This window comes from Meriones unguiculatus, chromosome 1 (genome assembly GCF_030254825.1).
Source record: "Meriones unguiculatus strain TT.TT164.6M chromosome 1, Bangor_MerUng_6.1, whole genome shotgun sequence".
Lineage (NCBI taxonomy): Eukaryota > Metazoa > Chordata > Mammalia > Rodentia > Muridae > Meriones > Meriones unguiculatus.
The window spans coordinates 22983690-23009503 of NC_083349.1; the positions used below are offsets into that span (position 1 = coordinate 22983690).

Here is a 25814-nt window from a genome sequence, read left to right on the forward strand (position 1 = left end):
GCTATGGGCCGGCTCTGCGCCTCCAGAGGATCGGGCTCCATCTGGAATCCGAGGCCGGGACTGGGGGCACAACGGACTCCCACCTTTGGGCCGGCCGCCCCTGCCCGGGCTGGGTGAGGGGCGCCCGCCAGAAGGTAGAGGTGAGAGGGGACACCGGTGAGCGGGCGGGTCAGGAGCGCGCCTGGCGACAGAGGCGCCGAGCAGAGGGAAGTAGAGCCCGAGGGCCTCTCTCCCGCCTGCCCGCCGGGTACGAGGTGGGGGTGGGAGGGGCGGCTGCGGCGGAACTGTGGCGCCAGGCCGGGACGCAGGTGGGCAGAGCGGGCCTCCCAGGGCGGAGGCCGGAGGGCTACCAGCGGACAGCGGAATGGGCAGCAGCCCGGAATGGCCAACCTCGTGGGAAGATGCCGGGGTGGCGGCAAGGACGAGGGGAAAGTCGGCGCAGACCCAGAGTACAGTTCAGGACCCCGGTGGCCGCTAGGGTGGTGAAGGCGGGCGTGGAGGTCGCCGAGGGCTTTTTCCTGGCACCGGGAGCCAAGTTAGCATTAGCAGAGTCGCAGGGACGCACAGGGGATGCTCCCTGAGAGACGCTCTGGGGGACGAGGGTCTAGGTGGATGTCTGCGAGTGGGACACACGGGCCCCCATCGACTTCGGGAGGGGTGGGGGTGATGAAGTCGTGAAGGGGGCGGGTCCCTAAGGTTCCAGGCTTGGAGGGCGGGCGCGGCACGGAGGGATGCTGTTTCCGAAAGCGCTGGACGCCGCCGCCGTGGAGACGCGAGGATGGCCTTGCGGCGTGTCGGCCCGCGTCCGCCGCTCTGGGGGGCCCGCGTCAGCGCGCGGTTGCCATGACGACAGGCGGGCGGGGGGCGGGGGCTGCGTGGAAAAGAGGTCAGCTCTGAGCCTTACTGCTGCTCCTGACTCCGGCAGCGGCGCGGGAGGCAACACTGGGTTCGCCTCTGCCTCCCCCGCGGCGGGCCCGGGCATGGGGTTCCGCGGCCCGAGCCCCCCGGCGGCCGCGCAGGGCTCGGTCCCGCGCACCACCGCCCTGCACTGACTGACGCGCGGTACCCTGCGCTAGGAGGAGCGGAGGCCGCACGCGGTCACCGGAGCATCTTCAGGATGCTCGTCAAGGAGTACCACATCCTGCTGCCCATGAGCCTGGAGGAGTACCAGGTGGCCCAGCTCTACATGATCCAGGTGAGGACGCTGGGGAAGGCTGTGCTGAAGCGATGCTTCCCAGTGGAGGGGAGAAGGAATTCACAGGCCGCTGGGGGATAGTCGCCCAGCCAGTTCCGTTAGTGGGTTCTTTCTAGCCCAGAAGAGGAAAGAGAGACATCCTTTTGGGATATTCAAGTGCAAGTGTCGAACAGAAGGGCAGAAGGGCAAGAAAGGCCAGCCGGTGCTTTCCATGCATTAAATGCCCAGCCTGCACAGCCCACATATGGTCTCTTTTAATCCTAAAATCTGTAATCCTGTGGGGGAAGGGAATGCAGTCTGTGAGGAGATTGGGGAATCGGGGACACTAGGTGGTAGGTAGCTTAAGCGGGAAGGGGTTCTAGGGAAAAGTGTAGAATTCTGGCATCCCCAGGAGATCAGAAAGGAGGCATATGGATCAGGCCCGCAAACTGTGGCAGGGTCAGGGCAGGCAGGGACTATATGGTGAGGAAAGGCATCTGGCCTCGGCGGTGAGAAAGATGCTGGATCAAGGCAAGCTCTTAGGGCTTCAGGGGGTGTGAGGAAGGCCTGCTCTCTAAGGCCTGTCTGTGAGGAGGACCACATCCCACCTCGGGGGTTGAGTGGGTCTCATCGGGGTTGCAGAGTTAGGAAAGGACAGCTGGAGGCTCTTGAAGGATACCACAGGAGCCGGGAAGGGGGCGAGCCAAGTCTGAGAGGTGTGGTCTTAGTGCTCCTCCTTGAACCTACTCATCCTGCCCTACCGACAATCCCCCAGCCTCCGTGCATACACACACACACACACACACACACGCTCGTGCGTGCACACCCCGTCCCACCACATATTCAAGTGACCATCCTACTGGGATTCGGTTCCCAGCTCTCCACCCTCACCAAGCCTTCTTTTCCTCAAGCGCTCGCCTTACTCCTGTCTTCTCCCTCTGCTGCTGCTCCGGCTGTGGCAGGAGTAGGTGCTGTTTGTCAACAGATACCGGTTCTGCATCCCAACCAGTTACTAACCAGATCAAGTGCTAGGCTGCGGAAACCCATGGGAACTGGGCAGAACCTCCCATCCCAACCCCAGGAAGTTGCAGGGACTTAGAAGGCTGTTCTGGCTGTAAATAAAGCTCGGCCACTAAACGCGCTTGGTGCTCTTGCAGAGGACCTGGATTTCTGTTGTTGTTGTTGTTCCCAGCACCCACATGGCAGCTCACAATCAATGCGACTCCCAGGTTCTGGGGACCCAATGCCCCCTTCAGGCACCAGATGTGTGTGTGATGCGCGCACATTTATGCAGGCAAGCACTCACACGCTTAAATAAACCTCTTTAAAAGAAGGGTTAATGCAAAGAATCAGAACCAACCCGAGGACCCCAGGATGTAAGCGAGGGGCTGAGTTCCCCCGTTCTCTGTCCTGGGCTGCAGAAGAAGAGCCGGGAGGAGTCAAGTGGCGAGGGCAGCGGTGTGGAGATCCTGGCCAACCGGCCCTACACAGACGGGCCCGGAGGCAGCGGGCAGTACACACACAAGGTGTACCACGTGGGATCCCATATCCCAGGCTGGTTCCGGGCACTGTTGCCCAAGGCTGCTCTGCAGGTAGAAGAGGAATCCTGGAATGCTTATCCCTACACCCGAACACGGTGAGTGCGGGAGGTAGGCACAGGCTCAGGACTGTGAAGGAAACCGCGCCGTGGACACCACAGTGATTTTTCTACTGCCCTCTGCCAGGTACACCTGCCCCTTTGTGGAGAAATTCTCCATTGAGATAGAGACCTACTACCTGCCTGATGGCGGCCAGCAGCCTAACGTCTTCAACCTGAGTGGGGCTGAGAGAAGGCAGAGGATCCTGGGTGAGGCCTTTTTGGGGCCCCCTGCTGTTACCCTGGTGGGCAGTCTCCGATGAGTGCCCCACTTCTAAGTCTCATCTTCCTGTCTGTGAGAGGCTTCCCTCCTAATCCTTTGGGGTGGTGGGGCAGAGATCAGAACGGGGGCTGGCTTTGCTTAGTGCTGGATTGAAACCCCTTCAGACACCATCGACATCGTGCGGGATGCAGTGGCCCCCGGAGAGTACAAAGCAGAAGAGGACCCTCGGCTCTATCGCTCCGTCAAAACAGGCCGAGGGCCGCTGGCTGATGACTGGGCTCGGACGGCAGCCCAGACGGGACCTCTCATGTGTGCCTATAAGCTGTGCAAGGTCGAGTTCCGCTACTGGGGCATGCAGGCCAAGATTGAGCAGTTCATCCATGATGTCGGTGAGCATCCGGATGAGGAGCATCCCGCATGTCCAGGCCCGTGTTTGGAGCCAGAAATGCTCCCATCCACTGGGGACATGGCAGCATGAAACCATCATTTCCATCTAGGGTAGAACACGGGGAAGGGGAGGGTGGGGCTAGTGTACCCTGGCTAGGACTCAAGGAGCCTGCTTTGAGATGACCCAAAAGAATCAGGAGGGCAAGAACATGGCAGCCTGGTCTCTGAGGTCCAGGCTGTCTCCGATACTCAAAGACGTTGCTACCTTTGTGAAGCCTCTATGAGTTTGGCGATACTGAGAGACTCCGAGGAGGGTCGCCAGCCCTCCCAGGGCTTGCTAAGAAGCGTTTTGATTCCATCCCTGTTTTCCCCTCGGTGCCCTCCCTTCCCCAGCACCCAGGGTCACAGCCATGGCCCTGATAACGAAGACCCAATCTAAGCCTCTTCATCCCCCAGAGCTGCTGCTCAGCCCTATTTGCTTGTCAGCTCTTAATGTGGGCCACGTGCACACACGTAGAAGGACCATCCCCAGGTGGGAGAGTTCCATAGCCAGGTTGGACTCCACCCACTCCCGACCCTTGCAGCTGTCCCAGCAAGCGTGGGGCATCTCAGCACCTTAAATTCCTTTCTGACATGAGGAAGGGGTGAGGACAGATCTGACAGCCAGTGTCTGAGTGACTGACATGTACCAGATCCTTTACTGCAGGGTCCCCTTTAGCACTCATGACACCCCTTGAAGACTGGGGCTACTGCCATTCCCATTTTGCAGATGTTACACTGAGTTTAAAGAGTAATGCAGACTCCCTGTGATGCTTTTGGAAAAAGTCACCGACAAGCAACCTCTCTTAGGATGCTAATGCATCTCCTTCCAAGGGTTTGTAATTCAACCATTATTACTTTACACCTCGATTCTTCGGGGTCTCTTAACTTTATTTCTCCCCTTAAGATGAAAATAACCCAGAATGGGTATCTTCTTTCACTTCACCCTCTGAGGATTGCCAGAATTCCCATTAACTATTAACACCTTCATTAACCATGACATTTCATTAACTATTACCACCTTAATTAACTGTTAGCTCCTCAGCAGGAAGCCAGCTGAAAGCAAGCCACAGCCTTGGTCCTGTCTGCTAGAGTGACAGGGTCAGAGTGTCCAGAGAAATAGACCAGAAAGGACAGGCAGACAAATGCTCCCGTCTCCTGTCCTGTTTGCTAGATAGCTCAGGCCCTGCTCTACTTTGTGGTTCTTGGTAGGTGGTATGCCTCAGGGAGCCATTACCTAACCTTGAGGACTGGGCATGCGGCTGCGCCGGCGGGGAAGTGGAAGTGGGAGGCACGGTTCTGATGTCTGGGGCACCTGCAGGTCTGCGCAGGGTGATGCTTCGGGCCCATCGCCAGGCCTGGTGTTGGCAGGATGAGTGGGTAGAACTGAGCATGGCTGACATCCGGGCGCTGGAGGAGGAGACCGCACGCATGCTGGCTCAGCGTATGGCCAAGTGCAATGCTGGCAGTGAGGGTCCTGAGGTGCAGACCCCTGGGAAAACCAGCACTGAGGCCCGGCCCAGGACCAGCAGTACTGGCACCCCTGATGGGCCTGAGGCGCCTCCTGGTCCCGACGCCTCACCAGATGCCAGCTTTGGGAAGCAGTGGTCCTCATCCTCCCGTTCTTCCTACTCATCCCAGCATGGAGGTGAGACTGGGGGACAGGGGCTGGGAGGGAGCCACTCGCCCTGCCTGAGCTCCCAAGCTGAAGCCCAGGTGGCCCCACAGGTGGCGTGTCCCCACAGAGCTTGTCTGAGTGGCGCATGCAGAACATTGCCCGAGACTCTGAGAACAGCTCCGAGGAAGAATTCTTTGATGCCCACGGTCAGCACAGAAGACACGTGTGGAGGGGGGTGGTCTTTGAGCCATCTTAAGACACCCCATCCCGTGACACAACCCCCTGTCCCCTCAGAAGGTTTCTCAGACAGTGATGAAGTCTTCCCCAAGGAGATGACCAAGTGGAACTCCAATGACTTTATTGATGCCTTTGCCTCCCCAACCGAGGTGGAGGGGGTGCCAGGTAAAAGACCTCGCCTCAGGATAGACAGCAGCGCCCTGTGTGCCGCAGGGACTCACAGCAGCTCAGCCCTGAGGGAATGGGGCCAGAGAGGAGGGTCAGTCTGGAGAGGGTTCCCATCGATGCTTAGATGGCAAGAGGGTGGGTAAAAGGTGGGATGGTGGATGAGAGAGGAGCAGACAAGTCCAGGTGGCAGGGACGGACTCCCTGGGTATCCAGGAAGACTTGCCATGGGTACTGATACCTACGCTGGGTCTTACGGGGTTGAGCCACTGCTGTCCAGCAGAACTAAGACAGTGGAAATGTTCTAGGTCTCAGCCTCCCCCCCCCCCCCCCCGTGGTAGCCACCAGCACCACATGAAGAGCAGGCACTTCCATGATGTGGGTTTTATTTTCTCATATCGTATTTTAATTCACTTCAGCATAAACTGCATAAATTGCCACGTGCGGCTGCGGCCATCATGTGGTTCCCCTGAGGTGCTTGCTGATGCGGCTTTGTTTGGCTTTGGGGATTTTGTTTGGCGGTAGAACACTTACGCTTGCTGGGCTAGTGCTCCTCCACCAAACCCCCAATCCTGTGGTTTGCTGTGTCACATGGGACAGGATGAGTAGTTCGCCGGACGCTTTGTGGCGACATCCCAGGGCCAGCATGAGGGAGAAGCCTAAAATGTGAAGTGGCCTGGAGGCTTGGGCGAGAGCAAGATAGGGAATAGCAGGTAGCCATCATGACTAGGGTACCTGAAGCGCCAAGGAGAGGATCGCAGTGGTCTTTGGTTCCCCCTCACTGGCTCTCCCTTGCCTTAGATCCTGCAGTCATGGCTACCAAAGGCATTGAAGATGGGGCCCGAGCTCCCAGGGACTCAGAGGCAAGTATGTTCAACCACCATATGCCCGTGTTCTTCTCGTTTTCTGACTGGCCACTGACACCCCATACCTCATCTTGTCCTCAGGGCCTGGATGGATCGGGGGACCTAGGGGTTGAGGCGTGCTCCGTGCATGCCCTCTTCCTCATCCTGCACAGCGGCAGCATCCTGGACTCCGGCCCTGGAGACACCAGCTCCAAGCAGGCCGATGTGCAAACGCTGAGCACAGCCTTTGAGGCTGTCACCCGGGTCCATTTCCCCGAGGCCCTGGGCCACGTGGCGCTGCGGCTGGTGCCCTGCCCACCCATCTGCGCAGCTGCCTATGCCCTTGTCTCCAAGTACTTGCCAGGGTTGGAAGGGTGGCGCACACACAGGGTCCCCAAGGGGCAATCATCTATTTGGGGGACTCCCAAGATCAGGAAGGTCCTGGGGGTAGAGAGAGAAATCACATGCCTGGATCGGTCCTGGCCACGAACCGACCAGATCTAGATTGGTTTGTTTGATTTCGCTTTTATGCTTATTTTATGTGGATGGGTGTTTTGCCTATGTGTGTATCTGTGTACTGCGTGTGTGTTTAGTGTCCAGAGGCCAGAAGATATCTGCTCCTCTGGGAACTGGAGTTACAGACAGTTGTGAGCTGCCCCATGGGTGCTCGCGGCCAGACCCAGGTTCTCTGGATGAGCAGCCAGTAAACTGTGGAGCCATCGCTCCGGCCCCTGGTGTTGCTCTTCCGAGAGATGCTCTCACTCCGGCCCTCGTTGGCTTGGAACTCATTATAGCTGAGATTGGCCTCAACTTGTGGGAAAATGATTCTGTGGCGGGGGTGGGTCAGTACAACGCAAGGAACTGGATTAAAGGGTGGCAGCGTTAGGAAAGTTGGGAACCACCGCTCCAGAGGGCTGGGGTCACGGGGTGCGGCATCATGCCTGGATACGCACAGACCGGATCCATAGTTCCGCCTGGAACGCCTCTCAGGTCTGATGCCCCACGAAGGACACTTGCTGGCAGGCGCAGGGGAGCTGGTGGCAGTGGTGAAACTGAAGGCCTCTACCCACCCGCCACCCCTTCTCCTCCCACAGCCTGAGCCCGTACAGTCATGACGGTGACAGCCTGTCCCGCTCCCAGGACCACATCCCGCTGGCTGCCCTGCCACTGCTGGCCACCTCATCCTCCCGCTACCAGGGTGCCGTAGCCACTGTCATCGCTCGCACCAACCAGGCCTATGCAGCTTTCCTGCGCTCACCGGAGGGCACGGGTTTCTGCGGGCAGGTCAGGGGTTAGACACTCTCCCAAGAAGCAGCCAGTACCCGTACAGCAGTGGCCCCATCTGGGTGGTGACAGCCTCTGAGTTGTGCCACCTTCTCACCCAGGTGGTGCTGATCGGAGATGGCGTTGGTGGCATCCTGGGTTTTGATGCGCTCTGCCACAGTGCCAGTGCGGGCACAGGGAGTCGGGGCAGCAGCCGCCGTGGGAGCATGGTCAGTGTGGCCAAACCCAGCCTCCTCAGGAGGGGGTTTGTCTCCATCTCTAGGTCTCTGCCCCGCTGGAATATGGCCTCTTTGCATGTGGGCAGGGCCCCAGCTGCAAAGTGGAGTCTCCTCTGGGACTCTGCCCGATCCAACCCCAAGCCTGCCTCCTTACTTCCAAATTAAGTGGGAATCAGATGGTCTCGGGCCTAAGGATGCTTCTGTCCTCTGTTCTTTCTAGAACAATGAGATGCTCTCCCCAGAGGTGGGTCCAGTACGGGACCCACTGGCAGACGGGGTGGAGGTACTGGGTCGTGCTAGCCCAGAACCCTCAGCCCTACCTGCTCAGCGTACCTCCGGTGACACGGCCAATCCTGAGCCTGATGGCTCTCAGAACAGGTGACATCCCTGCCCAGTAACCCCTACCCTTAGCATAGGCTGGACCTCAGAGGCAACAGCACTGAATATCTCCTTCCCTTGCAGCCTGCAGGTAGCTTCCGCGGCCACATCCTCTGGAGAGCCCCGTCGGGCAAGCACGGCCTCCTGTCCACCTGCCAGTTCTGAGGCTGCTGAGGGCCCCACCAACACCGCTCGCCTGGACTTCAAGGTCTCAGGCTTCTTCCTCTTCGGCTCCCCACTGGGTCTGGTGCTGGCTCTACGCAAAACCGTGATGCCCGCCTTGGAGGGTGAGTCTCTGGGGTAAAGAGGAGGGCTCATCTGCTTGTTTGCTCCTTCCCAACCTCCGCTAGCCTTGCTGGCTCACTTGAGACAGGGGTATTTACTTACTGTCCTTCCTTGCTGTGAAGGAATGGCCTGGCTAGGGGGGATGGGGAGGGTGGTCGAAGACCCAGAAAAGGATACCAGGAGGAGCATCTTGCGGGGGGGGGAAGGTATTCTCTGTAAGAAAGGGCTCCCGAGGCTGGATAGTTGACTTAGAGGCTAAGAGTACTGGTTGCTTTTGCAGAGGGTTCAACTCCTAGCACCCACATGGCAATTCACAACTGTAACTCAGTTGCAGAGCATCTGATAGCCCTTTCTGACCTTCATGCCCATCACTCATACACGCATACACATAAAATAAATAAATCTAAAGGGAAATTAAAGACTTTTTTTTTAAAAGAAGGGGCTCTCACATAGGAAGTGCTCCATGTCATGACTCAACAGCCACTGAAGGCTCCCAGCTGCTTGGCCAGGAGACCCCTGCAATGCCTGGCTTACCCATCCCTCCCTGGGCACCCCCACAGGCCGAGCGTACCAGAACACACTTTTAATCTTAGCACTTAGGCCGGGCGTACCAGAACACACTTTTAATCTTAGCACTTAGCACTTGCAAGGCAGACGCAGGCAAATCTCTGTGAGTTTAAGGCCACCCTGGTCTACAGAGTTCTAGGACAACCAGGGCTATAGAGAGACCCTGCCTACAAACAAACAAACAACAAACTCCCCCTACTCTCTCATGGGTACACAGTGGCTCAGATGCGTCCAGCCTGCGAGCAGATCTACAACCTCTTCCACGCCGCTGACCCCTGTGCCTCCCGCCTGGAGCCCCTGCTGGCCCCTAAGTTCCAGGCCATCGCCCCCCTGGCTGTGCCACGTTACCAGAAGTTTCCCCTCGGAGATGGCTCATCCCTGCTGCTGGGTACAACTCTCCCCCTCCCCCCAGCCAGTGTTGAGAGAGGGAGTCAGTAAAAGTCAGCAGGTAGCCCCCACATCATAGGTAACCTCTCCTGGATGCAAGGTTCCTTCCCCTAGGCAGCCAGGATTCCCAGGACCCTTAGACTAATCTAGAGAGACTGAGGGGTACTGGCATGTCACCGAGCACTCCACGTGCTGCTGGCTGCACGCACTCGGGGCACGTGTGTTTGTTTGCATGTTCTGGGGTGGCAGGCATTCTGGTAGGAGTATAGCTGACTACTAAGCGCAACCAGAGGCAGCACTGTTCCTCCCTGAAAACCAACAAACAAAACTGGAAAGTTGTCCGCCTCAGCCAAGCAGAGGCTCAAAGGACACATAGTAAGCCCAGGAGCTGGGTTATTCTGGGGCCTCTGGAAGAAGAGACGTGGGGCAGCCCTGCCCTGCCTGGTGCTCAGGTTGGTCCTCTTCCCCAGCTGACACTTTGCAGACCCACTCGGGCCTCTTCCTGGAAGAGCTGGAGATGATGGTGCCCTCCACGCCCACCTCGGCCAGCGGTGCCTTCTGGAAGGGCAATGAATTAGGCAGTGAGCCAACAGCCCAGCCAGCAGCCCCCAGCACCACCAGCGAGGTGGTTAAGAGTAAGTCAGCTCTACGGGCGCGCACTGTCAGCCTGTCTGGAAGAGTGTCATTTCATAAAGTAGACACACTGTCCCAGGTAGATGGAAATGAGGGAGGGAAGAACCGCCGTTTGCCAGGTAGATGGGCGGTGGGCAGCAGGCCACCCTGACTCGCTGCCCACCATGGCTGTGTAGTCCTGGAACGCTGGTGGGGAACCAAGCGGATCGACTATTCACTGTACTGCCCCGAGGCACTCACCGCCTTTCCCACGGTCACGCTGCCCCACCTCTTCCACGCCAGCTACTGGGAGTCAGCCGATGTGGTGGCCTTCATTCTGCGCCAGGTGAGTGGAGCCTGGGATGTGGGCCAGCGGGCAGACGGGAAGCACAGGACTGTGGAAGAGGGCTGTTGTTTCCTGCCTGGTGTCCTGCCTGAGCAGGTCATTGAGAAGGAGCAGCCGCAGCTGACGGAGTGTGAGGAGCCGTCTATCTACAGCCCTGCCTTCCCCAGGGAGAAGTGGCAGCGCAAACGCACACAGGTCAAGATCCGGGTATGTGCCCGGCTGCCAGGAACCAGCTGGGGCCATATCCCCAGCATCCTCTTAAGTCCCACCCTCAGGGTCCTGGCCTCATACCCACCTTGCCCTGGCTCTGCCTCTGGAAACCTCTATTTCCGCTACCTGCTTCTTCCTGGCTGTTATCCTCATTCACCGTGACCTGACATCCTCTGCATCCTGTCAGACAGCTCCCCCGCCACGTACTGCGCATGGGTACACAGATGTCCACATGCTTGGTCTCATGGTCTCCCTCGGCAGTCCTACCTCCTTCATGCCCCACCCTCAGAGTGCCCTGAATCCACCCTCCGCCAGGTCTTCCTCCCTACAGTCTCGTCCTTATCCCATCTCAACCCACCCTCTCTTTCCCACCAGAATGTCACTTCCAACCATCGGGCAAGTGACACCGTGGTATGTGAGGGCCGTCCCCAGGTGCTGAATGGGCGCTTCATGTATGGACCATTGGATGTGGTTACACTCACTGGAGAGAAGGTCAGGACCAGACACCCATGCTCCTGCTTTCTACCTTGCCCTAACAGCTGATGAGCTGTGGGGCGTGAGCCCCCTCCCTGCCTAGCCACCCTCTGCTCTCGCCTGCCTGTCAAATGGTGCACAGCAGCTCTGCCTCCACAGCTCTTCCAACCCCCTTCCAACCCCCTTCCAGGTGGATGTCTACGTCATGACACAGCCACTGTCAGGCAAGTGGATCCACTTTGGCACAGAGGTCACCAACAGCTCAGGCCGCCTCACCTTCCCGGTGCCTTCAGAACGTGCACTGGGCATTGGTGTCTACCCCGTACGCATGGTGGTCAGGTGAGCAGCAGGCTTTTGGGCTCCTGAGGGGCCGGGCTCCGACAGCCACGACACTTGGCTTATGCCATGCCTCCCTGGACCACAGGGGTGATCACACCTATGCCGAGTGCTGTCTGACTGTGGTGGCCCGAGGCACAGAGGCTGTGGTCTTCAGCATCGACGGCTCTTTCACTGCCAGTGTCTCTATCATGGGCAGTGACCCTAAGGTGCGCGCTGGCGCTGTGGACGTGGTCAGGTAGGAACCGCAGCCCCGCTGGCCACAGTGACCGGTCATCGCTCTGGACTGTGGAGCTGACAGGCCTCCATCCACAGGCACTGGCAGGACTCAGGCTACTTGATTGTGTACGTAACGGGCCGGCCTGACATGCAGAAGCACCGGGTGGTAGCCTGGCTGTCGCAACACAACTTCCCCCACGGTGTCGTCTCCTTCTGTGACGGCCTCACCCATGACCCACTGCGGCAGAAAGCCATGTTTCTGCAGAGCCTGGTGCAAGAGGTACTGTGGCTGAGAATGACCCCATCCTGCCCACACGCACCCCATTCCACACGGCAGTGGTCCCACTCCTGTCAACTTGGACCTAATGAGGTCTTTGTGGTCCTGTTCTCCTGAGGGCCCTTGTCCTTGGGGTCAGCTGGGGAGATCGAGCTGTCTTGACCAGGACCTTGTCCCCATCTCCTCACAACTAGCAGTGCCCCTGAAACAGCAACTTGGGAATGCATGCCACGCCCTCGGCCCTCTGGCTCCACCCTCGGGGCTGCTGACTGGCTTCTCAACAGGTAGAACTGAACATTGTGGCTGGATATGGGTCACCAAAAGATGTTGCGGTGTACGCTGCCCTGGGACTGTCTCCAAGCCAGACCTACATTGTTGGCCGCGCTGTGCGGAAGCTGCAGGCGCAGTGTCAGGTGAGGCCAGGGAAGGCTGGGAAGAGGATTTCAGGAGTAAGGCAATGTGTTGAGTCAGTCCTACGAGAAGGGGCAGGTCTTTGTGGCACCAATGACTATCCCTCCTAAGACAGGGGCCGTGGGCTGTACCTGCTGTGTATAAACTAGAAGTAGTCACAGAGGCTGTGATTGCTCAGGGTCCCAGGTACTGATCCTCTTGCCTTGGGCAGGTGCATTGACCTTTCTGAGCCTCTGCTGTGGGTTGCAAATGATGCTAGTACTATCTGTAGCCATTAGCTTATAACAAAGGTCAAAGGCTCAGGGCTAGGCCTGGGTGCTCACTAAATACCAAATGCTGTTATTTCCCCAAGATGCCAGCTTGAGGATGAGTCAGGTCCAGAGAGAGGCAGGTTGGGGAGTAGAGCCAAGGTGCCTGGCTCAGTCTGGGGATACTATGTACTGGAAGAAGGCTTCCGGTCAAGCTACGCCAGGCTGCCACTTGCCAGTATCACTCAGTCTACCTCCCCTGTGCAGGAGCCTCAGGAGAACAGGGAGGGCAGAGGATGGGCTTGAGGCTGGCCATCCCCTCATCCCTGCCTCCTTCTGCCCACAGTTCCTGTCAGATGGCTATGTGGCCCACTTGGGCCAGTTGGAGGCAGGCTCCCACTCCCATGCCCCCTCAGGACCTCCAAGAGCTGCTCTGGCCAAGAGCAGCTATGCTGTGACTGCCCCTGTGGACTTCCTCCGTAAGCAGAGCCAGCTGCTTCGCTCCAGAGGCCCCAGCCAGGTGGACCGTGAGGGTCCAGGGACACCTCCCACCACCCTGGCCAGGGGCAAGACTCGAAGCATCAGCCTCAAGCTGGACAGTGAAGAGTGAGCGAACCGTGGCTGGACCTGGGTTATTTATTGATACTCAAGGGGCTTTGGTGACTGTGAGGGAGACTGGGGCCTAGATTTTTGGCCCCAGCCCTGCACTCACAACCTGTGTGGTTACTCCTCAGTATTACTTCCCTTTGTTGGGGGCAGGGGGACCTAGCCCCCAGGGGAGAAAGGAGGGAGTAGGCTAGGGCCCAGCAGCTTTTCCAGTGTGTGAACCTATAAAAATAAACAACTGCACTCTACTGAGGGCCTTCCTGTCTGGGGCACTTCAGTGCTGAAAAGGGCAAGGACCTGCTCAGGGTCATGAAGTATGGCCAGGTTGGAGGCCCCTTTGCTTTCCCCAAGGGTCCTGGCTGCTCTTCCCTGGGTCACTTCCTAGATAGTCTGCCTATTTCTTCTCCTGCCCCCAACCTCAGACGGTGTTTGAGTTTATGAGAGTCACATGGCTTCTTGCTTTGTAGCCCTCCTTCACCTCTGCCCCAAAGGAAATTTCTGTCTCTAAAAGCCAAAGCCAGGGGATCATGGGACCTGAGGCTAGAATAGAGTGACCCATATGGACCATTCCTGCTTTATCTACTACTTAATACTAGAGGTTCCTGAATACTAGAGTAGCCAGAAAGAAACACCCCCAGAGACCTTAGAGCAGACCAGTAGGGACCTAGTGAGATCCTGATCTCTTGCTGACCACTGCGCACCGAGCAGCCAGCCAGTGATGAGCAGCCTTTGGGATGGACAGATAAATAAGGCCTTTATATACAGAGAAGCGCAAAGTGGCAGTGGGGTGGACAAGTGATGGCAGCAGTGGGCTTGGCAGGGCAGGGCAGGACTGAGGCCCTGTCAGTGGGAAAAGATGCCCCGGAAGCGGGCTTTGTCCTCCTCATCCTTCTGCCGGATCCTTGTCTCCAGGGCCCGCAGCTCTTTGCTTACCACAGGTGCCAGGGCAGGGTCTAGCTCCAACACCTTGGCAAAGTCAGCCTGGGCTTCCTGGGCATTCCACACAGCAGCATGGGCCTTACCCCGCTTGAAGTAAGCCTTGACATTGTCTGCAGGGACACCAGAAAGCAGAAGGCACTCAAGAGGCATGAGAGAAGAATAGCCAGCCTGTCTCCCGGCACCTGGGCCCACCCTGGGGAGAGCTGGTCTACTCTCTCAACAGCAGGCCAATGCTGCCCCACCCTGTCGTACCACCCATACTTCCTGGACACAACCCTTGCCCTGCTGGGATGGGAGCTCTGGTTAGGCTCTTGTGGGGGGTCTCAGAATGGGGAGATGTCAGAGCTAAGCACTGGGCCCCAGTGCCCATTGCGCTGGGCAGGGGTCATGCTGGAATGCCCAGGGCCTGGTGCTCACCATCATACTTGTTGAGGATGGAGGAGCAGTGGTCCAGCACTTCATAGTACTCCTGAGCCACCAGCTTGCACTGGCAATAGTTGAGGAGCAGTGGTGTGATCTGCAGGTCCAGCTGGATCCAGTCAGGTGACCCAGGCTGCTCCTGGGGTGTGTGGGGGCAGGCAAAGTGGAGATGCTGAGACCTGGCCTTAGCCCTGGCTTCCCCCACGTGGCCCCACTGCGGCCTCTGAGTGTACCTTCATCTGCAGGTTCTTGAGGCAGGCGATGGCATCGTAGTACTTGGCGGCAGCCTCTTTCACCTGCCCCTCGCGGTATAACCGGTTGCCCTCTTGGTGGATGAGTGGTACTGCCTTTGCTTTCTCCTCATCTGTCATTGCCCATGGGTCCTGCTGATAGCTGCCAGGACTCTCCACCTGCCAGGGCAGGGGTCAGTTCAAGGCAGAGCCCGTGGGGCATCTCGGAGTCTTCTGCAGCAAACTTGTCCAGGGCAAGGCTGGCTGGGCCTCGCTGAAACCATGTTACCTGATCACGGCTTTCTTAGTACACTCTCATCAGCCCCTCTGTGCCCAGCCAGACCGAGTACTAAGGACTTCATGTAACAGTGAAGACGATGGCAAACACCCATGCCCTGGCAGAAAATAACCTACATGGACAAGAGGAACTACCTAAACCTTCAAAGCATGGCCCACTGGCCAGCTGTGCAGGGAAAGATGGGCTCATGGACAAAGGACAGAAGAGGCAAGGTGGGTGGGCGGGTCAGTCCTCCCCAAAGGTGATCCCTGAGGCCTGAGACAAAGTGCGGGGCCCTAGGAACTTCCGCATAGTTTCCTCTCCCTGTCCTTTCACAGACCAACTGTGGACAGCAGGGTGGGGAGGTAGGGCTAACGCCCCCTTGAGACAGAGGGGCCCTTACCTTGAGCATCTCAATGTGGAAGATGAGAGGCTGAGGGCTCTGCTGCAGGGCGTCCAGGTCCGAATGGCCCAGGGAGTTGTGCTCGTGCATCTGAGCAATTCCACAGCAATGCCGCTGGCCCTCCAGGGGGTCCTTGCCCTCGGCGATGTTGCGGAGGCTCTTGGCCACCAGCGGATACAGGACTACGTGCTGCAGGAAGGCGGCACAAGAAGAGCTTCATCACCATCCAAACAAAGAAAACCAGAGGTTTTTCTCCCTCTGGTGCCTTTTTCTTTTTTTTGCGAGGGGAGGACAGTAGGGTGGGGCGGGAGGGTGGTTGGAGACACGGTTTCTTTGTGTACCTGACTATCCTGGAACTTGCTCTGTAGACCAGGCTGGCCTCAAACCCAGAGATCCGCCTGCCTCTGCCTCTTGAATACTGGGATCAAAGGGGTGCGCCACCACTGCCCAGCTTCCTCTGGTGCCTCTCTACCCTTTCAGTAAAGCCCTCGGCTTTGCCATGATCTCTGGCCGCCAAATCGAGCACCTGCCTAACTCACAAACACACAGACCAACAATTCACTTGTCTCCTGTCCATCTCCTGTCTTGCTCTCTCCTCTTTCTGCTGTCTCCCCTCCCCCTTCTCTTCTTCTTAGGGATGAAGCCCACAAGCCAAGCTCCTTACCACATCCTGTCCCCAGCACCACCTCTTCCTTCTGCTCCACATCTATTCATGTCAAGGCCCATCTCAGAGCTGGGCACAGGGCAGCAACTTGAAATGCCCAAAGGAGCTGGCTGTGGTAGTAGACACTTTAAGAGATAGATCCCTGAGCCCTGAGTTTGAGGACACCCTGTTCTACAGAGTGAGCTCCAGGACATTCAGGACTATAGAGAGACCCTGCCTCTAAAAACAGACAGACAGACAGACAAAAAGTCCCCAGGGGGAACTACCTGGTGCATTGGTGCACCTATTATCCTACCTACTTAGGAAGCGGAGGCTAGAGGATCATTTGAGTCTGGGCGTTCAAGAGCATCTTGGACAGTACAGAAATCCAAAACAACAAAACAAAAACCAGGGGCTCAAAGGGTCAAGTGTGAGGACCTGAGTTTAGATTCATAGCACCCATGTCAAAGCTGTGTATGAGCGACCCGGAATGCCTGTAACTCCAGTTCTGGGAGGTAGAGACGGGTGCGTCCCTGGAGTTCATTAGCCAGTCTGGGGCGCACGCACGCATGCACGCTGAAAACAAGTGCTTCCACAGAGTGCAGCTGGGTGTATGGCTCAGCGGTGGGGTATTTGCCTAGCATGTTTGATGCCCTGGGTTCAGTCCTCATTACCATGAGTGAAAAAGGAAAAAGCTCTGAGAAGATGGGAACAGAAGACGGCTTAGCCTAGAACCTTTCTGTCAGAAAGATGCAGGGACAGTGGAATTCACATAATGACTCCCCACGGCCCCTGCTCTCTGCACACAGCGGACTGCCTGGCGGACATTCACATGCAGATGCCTCTGGACACAGGGCTGTGGGTTGGTTCCATCTGGGAACAAGAAGTAAGGAAAACCCAGTTCTGGGGCTGGAGAGATGGCTCAGCAGCTAAAAGCACTGAATGCTCTTCCAGAAGATCTGGGCTCAATTCCTAGCACCCAAGTGTCACCTCACAACTGTCTGTAACTCTAGGACCTGACACCCTCTCATAGACACACATGCAGACAAAACATCAGTGCACATAAAAAAAAATATTTAAGAAAGAAAGAAAAAGCCAGTTCCCATCATACATGGGTACAACCAGACAGTAGGCCAGATCCTGACCATGCAGGGAACCAGGGTAGGAGAACCCAGAGGAGAGGTTCAAGGAAACCTCTAACAGCCAGGGGAAAACTTCCCAGCAGTGATTGCCAGGAATTGGCTTTGCAGTATGAGGGATGGTCCTGGCTACAGGAAATGAATGGGAAGGACAGGCAAAGGGTTACACAGGAGGAGACGTTAGCAGGGACCAGACTCCAAGGGACACGTGAGCAGCCATGTTATGCACCGCCCTAATAGTGAACAAGAGCCATAAAAGTATGAAGCAACGGGCTCTATGGGCCATTTGCATGTAAGAATGAGTCCCCTGGATGGAGCCTGGTTTATGGATGGGAAAGAGAATAGAGGCCAGGACACAAGTCAGGAGACTGGTGATACTTTGGAAAGGGTGCTGAGATTAAAGGCGTGCACCACCATCTCCTGGCTTCATTTGGAGAAAGTTCGTGGCTAAGCCGGGGCAGGGGACCCGAGGGTGGAATATAGGGTATGTCGAGACAAATGCCACAGACCGCAGCACTGATACCTTGACGTCACAGAGGAACTGGGCAATCTCCCCCTCACGCATGGTGCACACGATCGTCTCCCACACGGGCAACTTGAACTTCTTGCCAATGATGAGCTCCATGGGCTTGCCACGTGTTCGGCTGTCATCCAGTACAGATCCCTCGTCATCACTGTGCAGCGTTCGAAAGTGGAATGTGGCCTGTGGGGCCACATGGGACATCAGGCAAAGGTACTAAGCTTCACCAAGCCCCAATTTCAAATCTCGCCCTCCTCCTAGAGATGTGGTGAGAGATGACGCTCTCCTGGGGCCACCAGCTAGCCCTGCCCCTGGCTTTATCCCACCACCTCAGTGAGAGTGAACCACAGACAGGGAAGTAAGAGACGGAGGGCACATGGCTACTGGGGCACAGGGCTGAGACACAGCCTGTTTCCAATCACGCTTTCAGAAAGGATCTACGAAGCTCCTACCACAGGCCTACACTCTGTGCAAAGCACAAAAACACAGGGGTAAACCACACAGAAGCCATGGACCCACATGGGAGCTCCCGTGGTCTTTCTAGAATACAGGAAGGAGGGTCAGACAAAACCCTATGCTATGTTAGAGGAAAGTGATTTTGCTTTTTTTTTTTCTTTCTTTCTTTTCTCTTTAGCATTTTGAGCAAAAATAAAAATTTTAACAGAACTGAGTGGGGGCCTCGCCAAGGAGGGAAATTTTAAGCAGAGCTCTGAAAGGAATAAAGAGAAGAGTACATCAGACAGGGACTCAGGCAGGAACTTTCTAGGCCAAAGGAACAACATTCACACAGTGAAGCAATACGTGGGGTGTTCAAATACAGCAAGGCCACAGAGTGAACAAGGACTGAAGACTCATGGAGCCCAGGCAGAAGCAGGGATGAACTCCACAGGGCATATAGGATATGCCCAGGAGCCGAGTTTTTACTCTGAAATGAGAGCACTGGGCAGCTCGGAGAGGAAGTGGGACATAATCCAAATTAGGTTCTTGTTGCTGTGATGTGGTCACTTTTAGAGGAACAAGGCTAGGAGGAGAGAGCCAAAACAGATGGTGTCTATATGACTTAGGCCACTATGGGTGAACTGACATAGACAGGAGACAGCACAGATGGAGAGGATTAAGACTGTATCACCACAGCCCATCAGCGGTGGTGCACCCCTTTGAGCCCAGCACTCAGGAGGCAGAGACAGGCAGATCTCTGTGAGTTTGAGATCAGCCTGGTCTATAGAGTGAGTTCCATGACGGCCAGGGCTACACAGGGAAACCCTGTCTTAAAAAAAAAAAAAAAAGACTATGGTGCCATTTCAACATCAAGGTCAGGAGGGCGGCGGGGGGGGGGGGGGGGCAGACGGACAGGCAGACCTCCATATTTGGGAGTAATCTGGGCATGGAGTCATTTTAAAGTTGATTCTGGATAAGATCATGTTAGAGTGAGGGCAGAGAGGAGAGAGCTTGAGGCGGAAATCTCAACAGGATATGGTTAGCTGAGCCCACGCTCTTACTACTGCATGGCTGTGCTGCTTCTCTGAAGTCAGTTTCCACATCAGTAAAACTGAATCAACAGTATCTGTCTAGCATCGTGGGAGATAAGCCTAGGAACATGAACCACAGGGCTCACTGGTAGCTTTTTCCTTGACTTTTCTGCTAGGGATAAAATCCAAGACCTCTACATCCTAGATTCTACCACTAAGTCACACCCCTAACTGTAGTGATATTTTAAAATTATACTCATTTATTTATTTGGGGGCTTATGTGTGACATAGTGCCTGTATGAGGTCTCTTCTCTCCTTCTATCACCTGAATCCTGGGAATCCAACTCAGGTCATCAGGCTTGGCAACAAGTGCCTTTACCCACTGCGCTACCTACCTCACTGGCAGAAGACTGTCCCCGTCCTGAACCCCAATAACTGTTTAATCCTGCCTACTCCTATTAACTGGGTGCGCTGGCTCACAGATTTCTACCCTTTTATTATTTTATCCTAGTTTGTTCCATCTAGAATCCCTCCTATCAGTCTACTTCCAAAGCCCGTTCTCTAACTCCATCTAGTATTTAAGACAGGGTCTCATTAAGTTTCTCGGCTGGCCTTGAAATCATGATGTATCCCAGGCTAGTCTTTAACTTTCAATCCTGCTGCCTCTGCTTCATGAGTAGCTGAGATTGTAAGCCTGAGCCACCAGGCCCAGCTTGGAGCTCACTACCACCACATGCCTGCTCTCTGCTCTCAGCATTCACCCCTCACCACATCAAACTAAACTCGCTGCCTGCTGGCTCCACACCACTGACCAGAGAGCATACATTCATTCACAGAATCCTTGCTCTTGGCTTCACTGGTGCCAGCCCATAACAGTGCCTGGAGATCTGCAGCAACAGAGCAGAGAGGCCTAGAGATGTGGAGAGTCTCAGGGAGGGGACATCTAAACTTGGATCCTGGATATAAAAGCAACTATCTATCAGAAAGCTTCCACAAGTTTGGTCTGGAAAACCAGATCTCTGGGTTCTGAGTCCCAGGACCTCAGCTTCCATATCTAAACAATGAGAGTTGTTCTAGATGGTTTCAGAAAGTCCCTTTACTCATAAAACTTCATGAGCTTTGAACCTTCGGGTAGGGTTATAAGCACTGAGGTCACACCCACCCCCAAACTAGTTTGAGACGACTGACATCCACCCCTGTCCAATGCAATCCTAAAACAAAGCCAAGGGGCGGGGTAGACATATCTGAATTTACTCCCACTTAAATCCAGACCAATCAGCGTCGAGCTCGGCATGTGAGCGGGAGGGTGACTGGCGGCTTCTCTCTGGGCATGCGCAACCTCTCACCTACGGCCTCCTCCCGCCTCGCATGCGCACCGCGCCTCAGAAGAGAGACGGGGGTGGGGAAGGAGGGGGGAGGATGGACACAAACCTTAGTGCCATTCTGAAAGTCAGGCAACTCTCCTCGGCCCTCCTGTATCACACGTTTTTGAATCCCGTCCTCTCGAAGTCTTGCGATGAGATCCGCCATCCTCCTTCCCCGCTGCTCCCTTTCGGCAACTTCCGGAGTCGCTCGGTAGCTTCCGGACCTTCTTCGGCAACTACTAGAGCCTCGGCAGTGTCTGAGGAAGCGCCATTTTAGCTGAGGGCAGAAGCCAAAAAGGGAGGGAATGCAGAAAAAAGCCGTGATTGGCTCCTTGATGCGGAGCTGGGGGCGGGGCTAAAGCCCCCTAGGGGTGGGGCTAGTTTGGCCAGTGGGGCGCGGCCCGGGCGTTCCCTAGCAATTACGCTTTTGACTTTATTGGGAACTGCAGCTCCTTTTAGGTTGTAGATGCCCTGTTAGCAGCATTCCACTTAGGAAAATGAAAAACGAAAAAAATCCCGCTTCACCCGTGTATTTCCTTTTGGGCCTTTTAGTTTGCATTCTTAGCATAAATTATGACTTCTAGATTCTGGACGTTTGTCTTCCGAAAAAGGGAAGGCGGTCCGGTGTGGTGACACACACTTAAAATTCCAGTGCTCCAAAGGTGGCAAGGCGGAGGATCAGGAGTTCAAAGTCATCCTTGGTTATACATAGGCCCTGTCTTAATAATAAAAAAGAACGGGTCTGGGATGTGTGGGGACCGCTTGCTTGGACGTGTTTAGCTGTCCGCTCCCCGCCCCCACCTCTTAAGAGAGAGCTTAGCTGTAAACAACAGCTGTGAGACCTTCCTGCTCTCACAAGGTAAGGAGTCAGGGGCGGGGGGAGCCTCTGCAGTGTCTTCTTCCATCTTCGTTACCGGGAGGATTATTTTCTTTCCCATGAGCCCCGGGTGCTAAGTGCTTCATATTCGGACTGGTTCACTTTCCAGCAAGTCCTCAGAGAGGGCAGGGCTTCTGAAGGAAGAGGAAACAAGCTTGGTTTGTTTTTTATCAACCCAGAGAGCTTACAGGCAAGCTATCCCAAATTCTAGTAAAAATTACTCTGCTGTACTTATGTTCCAGAAGATACAACAGGAAGGAAAGCTGACCAACATGGCTTACTTAGTTTGGCCCATGAACCAGATAAGTAGACACCACAGCAGGAAAGATGACGATAGATATAAAATAATATTTTCTGGGTGGTGGTGGTGGTGCACACCTTTAATCCTAGCACTCAGGAAGAAGAGGCAGGTGGATCTGTGGGTCCGAGGCCAGCCTGGTCTATAGAGTTTCAGGACAGCCAGACCTATTCAGAGAAACCCTGTCTCAAAAAACAAAACAAAACAAAACAAAAAAACAATAATAAGAGTGTAGCTCAGTGTTTAACATTTGCCTGGCTTGTAAGAGGTCCTGGGTTCTTTCTCCAGCATACACACCCACAAATTAAGCTAATGGAATCCACTCCTTTAAATAAACCTATCAATATTCTCAGTGAAATATCAGTCATGAAAAAATACTGTCTGGGCTAGAGAGATGGCTCAGCAGTTAAGAGCCCTGGCCACTTCTTCAGAAGATGTAAGTTCCATTCTCAACACCCACATAGCAGTTCATAACCTTCTGTAAATCCAGTTCCAGGGGACAGGACGTGCTCTTCTGGCCTCTGTGGGCACCAGGCATATGTGTAATGCACATACACACATGTAGGCGAGCACGCACACACATTTAAAAATAGTGTATAATCACACTTACTGAAGTGTTTGAATAGCCAGTTCACAGAATAGAAAGTAGAATGGTGGGAATGGGGAAGTTGTTTTTTTTAAGTAAGTTCTGAGTTTCTATTTTGCAAAATTAAAAAGCTCTGGGGACTGGCCACACAATACTGTGACTACATAACCGTACAGTTTGCAACTGTGAGGACAGCAAGTTGACATTCTCTGTATTTTACCTCAGAGAAAATTGTTTCATACACACACACACACACACACACACAAATGCAAGATGAGAGAGACAAACTGAACTGGGTGAGGTGGTGCACACCTATAGTCCCAGCACTTGGGGAGGCAGAGGCAGGAGGATCTCTGTGAGTTAAAGGCCAGCCTGATATACAAAACGACTTCAGGACAGGCCAAGGCTACACAGAGAAACTGTGTCTCAAAAAACCCCGAAAGAGAGAGAGAGAGAGAAAGTGAAACTGATGATCAAGCAGCATTTCACCCAACAATGTAAGACTGGCTTAACACGAGAGATATTTATTGCTCAGGCTAGTGAGACAGCTCAATGGGAAAAGCACCTGAGACACGGGGTGGAGAGATGGCTCCCTGGTTCAGAGCGCTTGTAGTTTTTCCAGACAACTAGTGTTTAGTTCCCAGAACCCACATAGCCCCTCACAACCATCTGTAACTTCAATTCCAGGGGATCTTCTGGCCTGTACAAGTACCAGGCACACATGTGATAACACAGACATACATGCAGGCCAAACACTCATACACATAAATGTAAATCTTAAAAAGAAGAAGGGGGAAGAGAAAAGAAAAGGGAGGGTCTAATAAAGGCATCTGCCACAGCCTGACAATCTGAGTTAGATATGCCTGAAGCCACATGATGGACAAAAAGAACCTACTCCCATTCAGTTCTCTGACCTACAGGTAGACCGTGACATATACATGTGTGTGTGCACACATAGAATAAATAAACAGATCACTAAATAAGGAAGAGCAGGAGGGAGGAGGAAAAGGAAGAGGAAGGAAGGAAGGGTTTGACAGGGGAAGGAAGAAAGGAAAGCAAAAGGGAGGCAAGAAGGAAGGAAGAAAGCAGGTGTATGAGGTAGGCCTGTAACTCCATCACTATCAGGCTGAGGCAGGAGACCTACAGCATTGTCTTCATACTGAGTCCCAGCCCAGTAAGAACTACATAGTCAGATGGCAGTGTCAAAACCAAACCAAACCAAACCAACTCACCCAACAACCAAAAAGAAAAGAAAAGAAAAAAAAAAAAAGGAAGGTTGGGAAGGAGAGAAGCACTGCACTGCCTTGGGCTCATCAGACCTGCCAGCTCTTAGGAACTGGATGACACCAGGGGCTGAGAGAAAGCCAGAAGCCTCACAGTGGGTGTCATCTCACCACAAGTCAGAAGAGCATCTGCAAGCTCTGCAGAATCGCCAGGGTAAACGCTGTATGACCTGGATGTCCACCTGCTGAAAGAGGAGTTCCCCCCACACACACACCATTCATGGGAGACAGTAGAGATGTGTGCATAAGGCCGACCTGAGCGCGATTGCTGTGGGGCTGAGCGCTGGAAGCCCAACTGGTACCGTGCCTACAGCTAGTAGGAACAGCAAACAAGATGCATGTGGAACCCATTAGCACTGAGTGGAAAAACGAAAAATGTAAACAACAGAATGAGCTTGATACATGACACCATGTTTGTAAATTGCAAACACATCCACAGAGAAGACAATGCCATGTGCCGGATAGGAGAGGCAGGGTCTGCTGAAGCACAGTGAGGCTAGGTACTGGGGAACGAAAGAAGAGGGGGAGAAGATGGGAAATGGTGAAGGAAAAATTAATTACCATAACAGTAGGGAGGCGCCATAAACTGAGAAAATGAGGTTAACTCAGTTCTTTATGGGAGATCATAAAATGAGAGGGTGGGTAGGCATGAAGGAGGACAAAAACTGTGAGACAGGAGGGTGTGAGTTCAAATACCAGATGTACCACTTTGGCAAACTGCCACTCTGTCCTGCTGCTGATATTTATTGAGCATCTATCCAGTTCCAAACTCTCCTGAGTACTGAAGAGAGAGCAGTGAACAAAAATAATGCCGAAAACTAGGGAGTAGAGAAATGGTTCAGGGGTTAACTGCTCTTGCTGAGGACCTGGGCTCCGTTTCCAGCACCCATGTCAAACAACTCACAACTGCCTATGACTGCTTCAGGGGGCGACCTCTTCTGAAGTCTGCTGGTACTCACATGTGCACATGTACCACACACATAGAGGCAGCCACAGTAAACACAGCACTGAGGGGACTGGGCTACATAATGAAACGCATGCATGCACACACACACATGCATGCCCGCACACACCAGCAGTTAAGAGTACTGGCTGCTTTTCCAAAGGACCCGTTCCCAGCACCCACGTGGTTTAAACAGCATTCTGTCTGCGTGCCTGCCCACGGGAAGAGGGCACCAGATCTCACTACAGATGGTTGTGATCCACCATGTGGTCGCTGGGAATTGAACTCAGGACCTTTGGAAGAACAGCCAGTGTTCTTAACCTCTGAGCCATTTCTCCAGTCCCTTTCAGGGGTTCTAACACCCTCTCACACACACATATAAGCAGGCAAAACACCAGTGTTCATAAAATAAATAATAATACCTTTTTAAAAGCCTGCCTAGGATTTAGTAGGCCCTAGGTTCAATTGCCAACATGGAATAAATTAAGCATGGAGGTACGAGGAAGCAGAAGCAGGAAGAGTTCAAGGTCATCTTCCATTACATATTGAATTTGAGACCAATCTGTACTACATGAAATCTTGTTTTAAAACACATACACATAGAGAAAGAGAGAGGAGGCAAAAGAGCATGAGAAAGCCAACGTGGTGGTTGGTGTATGCCTGTAATCACAGTACTAGAGAAACTGAGGCAAAAGATCATGAGTTCAAGGCCAGCTTGAGCTACATAGTGAGACCCTCTCTTAAGAAAACAAAAGAAGACAGAAGGGAATGCAGACTCGGTGCGAGAACGATTGTTTTAAAAATCACGTTAGCTTGCCTCATGGATTCTGAACTGGAGGAAGCAACGTAAGCTCTCGGCCTAAGTTTCCCCATCTGCAAAATGACAAGAACACCCCTCCAGTGGAAGCCGTAGTGTGTAGGATGGAGGAATAGGTCCAAGAGTCTCGATGGCACAGGAGTGCGGGCTAGGATTCAGGCCACCACTTCTAAGTTTGAGCTGCTGGATCTGGAAAGCAGCCCCTCTCCCCGCACCCCGTCCTGTCTTGCCCCTTCAAGCACACGCCTAAACTGATCCTGGTCACAGCAGGGGCTTTCTCTCACCAAGGCAGCCTCTGGGTGGCGCCGCGAGTTCCGCTACCCGCGAGAAGCTGACGTGATCTCGAATCAACTCGGCGCTCTGCAGCTCAGGCCTGCGGAGGACGAGCGGGCAGGGCGGGGCCGTTGTAGAGGGCAGGACTCTG

The 25814-nt window shown here is 54.5% G+C and overlaps 2 protein-coding genes across 3 annotated transcripts; one reads left to right on the plus strand and one right to left on the minus strand.

The window, feature by feature from the left end:
- On the plus strand, positions 1-13430 carry Pitpnm1 (phosphatidylinositol transfer protein membrane associated 1). 2 transcript variants are annotated; one of them, XM_060383680.1, is made up of 24 exons: positions 1-134; positions 1077-1195; positions 2596-2810; positions 2899-3020; positions 3198-3422; positions 4781-5107; positions 5188-5283; positions 5372-5479; positions 6281-6342; positions 6427-6677; positions 7419-7608; positions 7710-7817; positions 8047-8204; positions 8289-8491; positions 9274-9444; positions 9914-10078; positions 10253-10401; positions 10498-10608; positions 10987-11103; positions 11276-11424; positions 11510-11659; positions 11737-11920; positions 12202-12330; positions 12923-13430. In XM_060383680.1, the coding sequence occupies exons 2-24, from the start codon at positions 1118-1120 to the stop codon at positions 13184-13186; spliced, it is 3732 nt and encodes a 1243-aa protein (XP_060239663.1). In that variant the 5' UTR covers positions 1-134; positions 1077-1117; the 3' UTR covers positions 13187-13430. The 2 variants fall into 2 exon arrangements, with proteins under 2 accessions (XP_060239663.1, XP_021511865.1); XM_021656190.2 differs by having other exon boundaries at positions 6-140.
- Aip (aryl hydrocarbon receptor interacting protein) lies at positions 13195-25795 on the minus strand. Its single transcript, XM_021656192.2, has 8 exons — positions 25675-25795; positions 21501-21597; positions 20654-20863; positions 17757-17936; positions 15452-15640; positions 14775-14951; positions 14539-14680; positions 13195-14231 (listed from the first exon to the last, which is right to left on the minus strand). The coding sequence occupies exons 2-8, from the start codon at positions 21522-21524 to the stop codon at positions 14026-14028; spliced, it is 1128 nt and encodes a 375-aa protein (XP_021511867.2). The 5' UTR covers positions 21525-21597; positions 25675-25795; the 3' UTR covers positions 13195-14025.
- Positions 25796-25814: the final 19 nt, after the last annotated feature.

Bases quoted from the DNA above. Each gene is read 5' to 3' on its own strand.
- Pitpnm1 (XM_060383680.1), top strand. From the start codon at position 1,118: ATGCTCGTCAAGGAGTACCACATCCTGCTGCCCATGAGCCTGGAGGAG. The intron at 9,445-9,913 runs GTACAACTCTCC...CCTCTTCCCCAG, and splicing joins TGGCTCATCCCTGCTGCTGG to CTGACACTTTGCAGACCCAC. The intron at 11,104-11,275 runs GTCAGGACCAGA...ACCCCCTTCCAG, and splicing joins TTACACTCACTGGAGAGAAG to GTGGATGTCTACGTCATGAC.
- Aip (XM_021656192.2), bottom strand. From the start codon at position 21,524: ATGGGAAAGAAAATAATCCTCCCG. The intron at 20,864-21,500 runs GTAACGAAGATG...TTCTGCCCTCAG, and splicing joins GAAAGAAAATAATCCTCCCG to CTAAAATGGCGCTTCCTCAG. The intron at 15,641-17,756 runs GTATCAGTGCTG...GCCTTCCTGCAG, and splicing joins AGTTCCTCTGTGACGTCAAG to CACGTAGTCCTGTATCCGCT.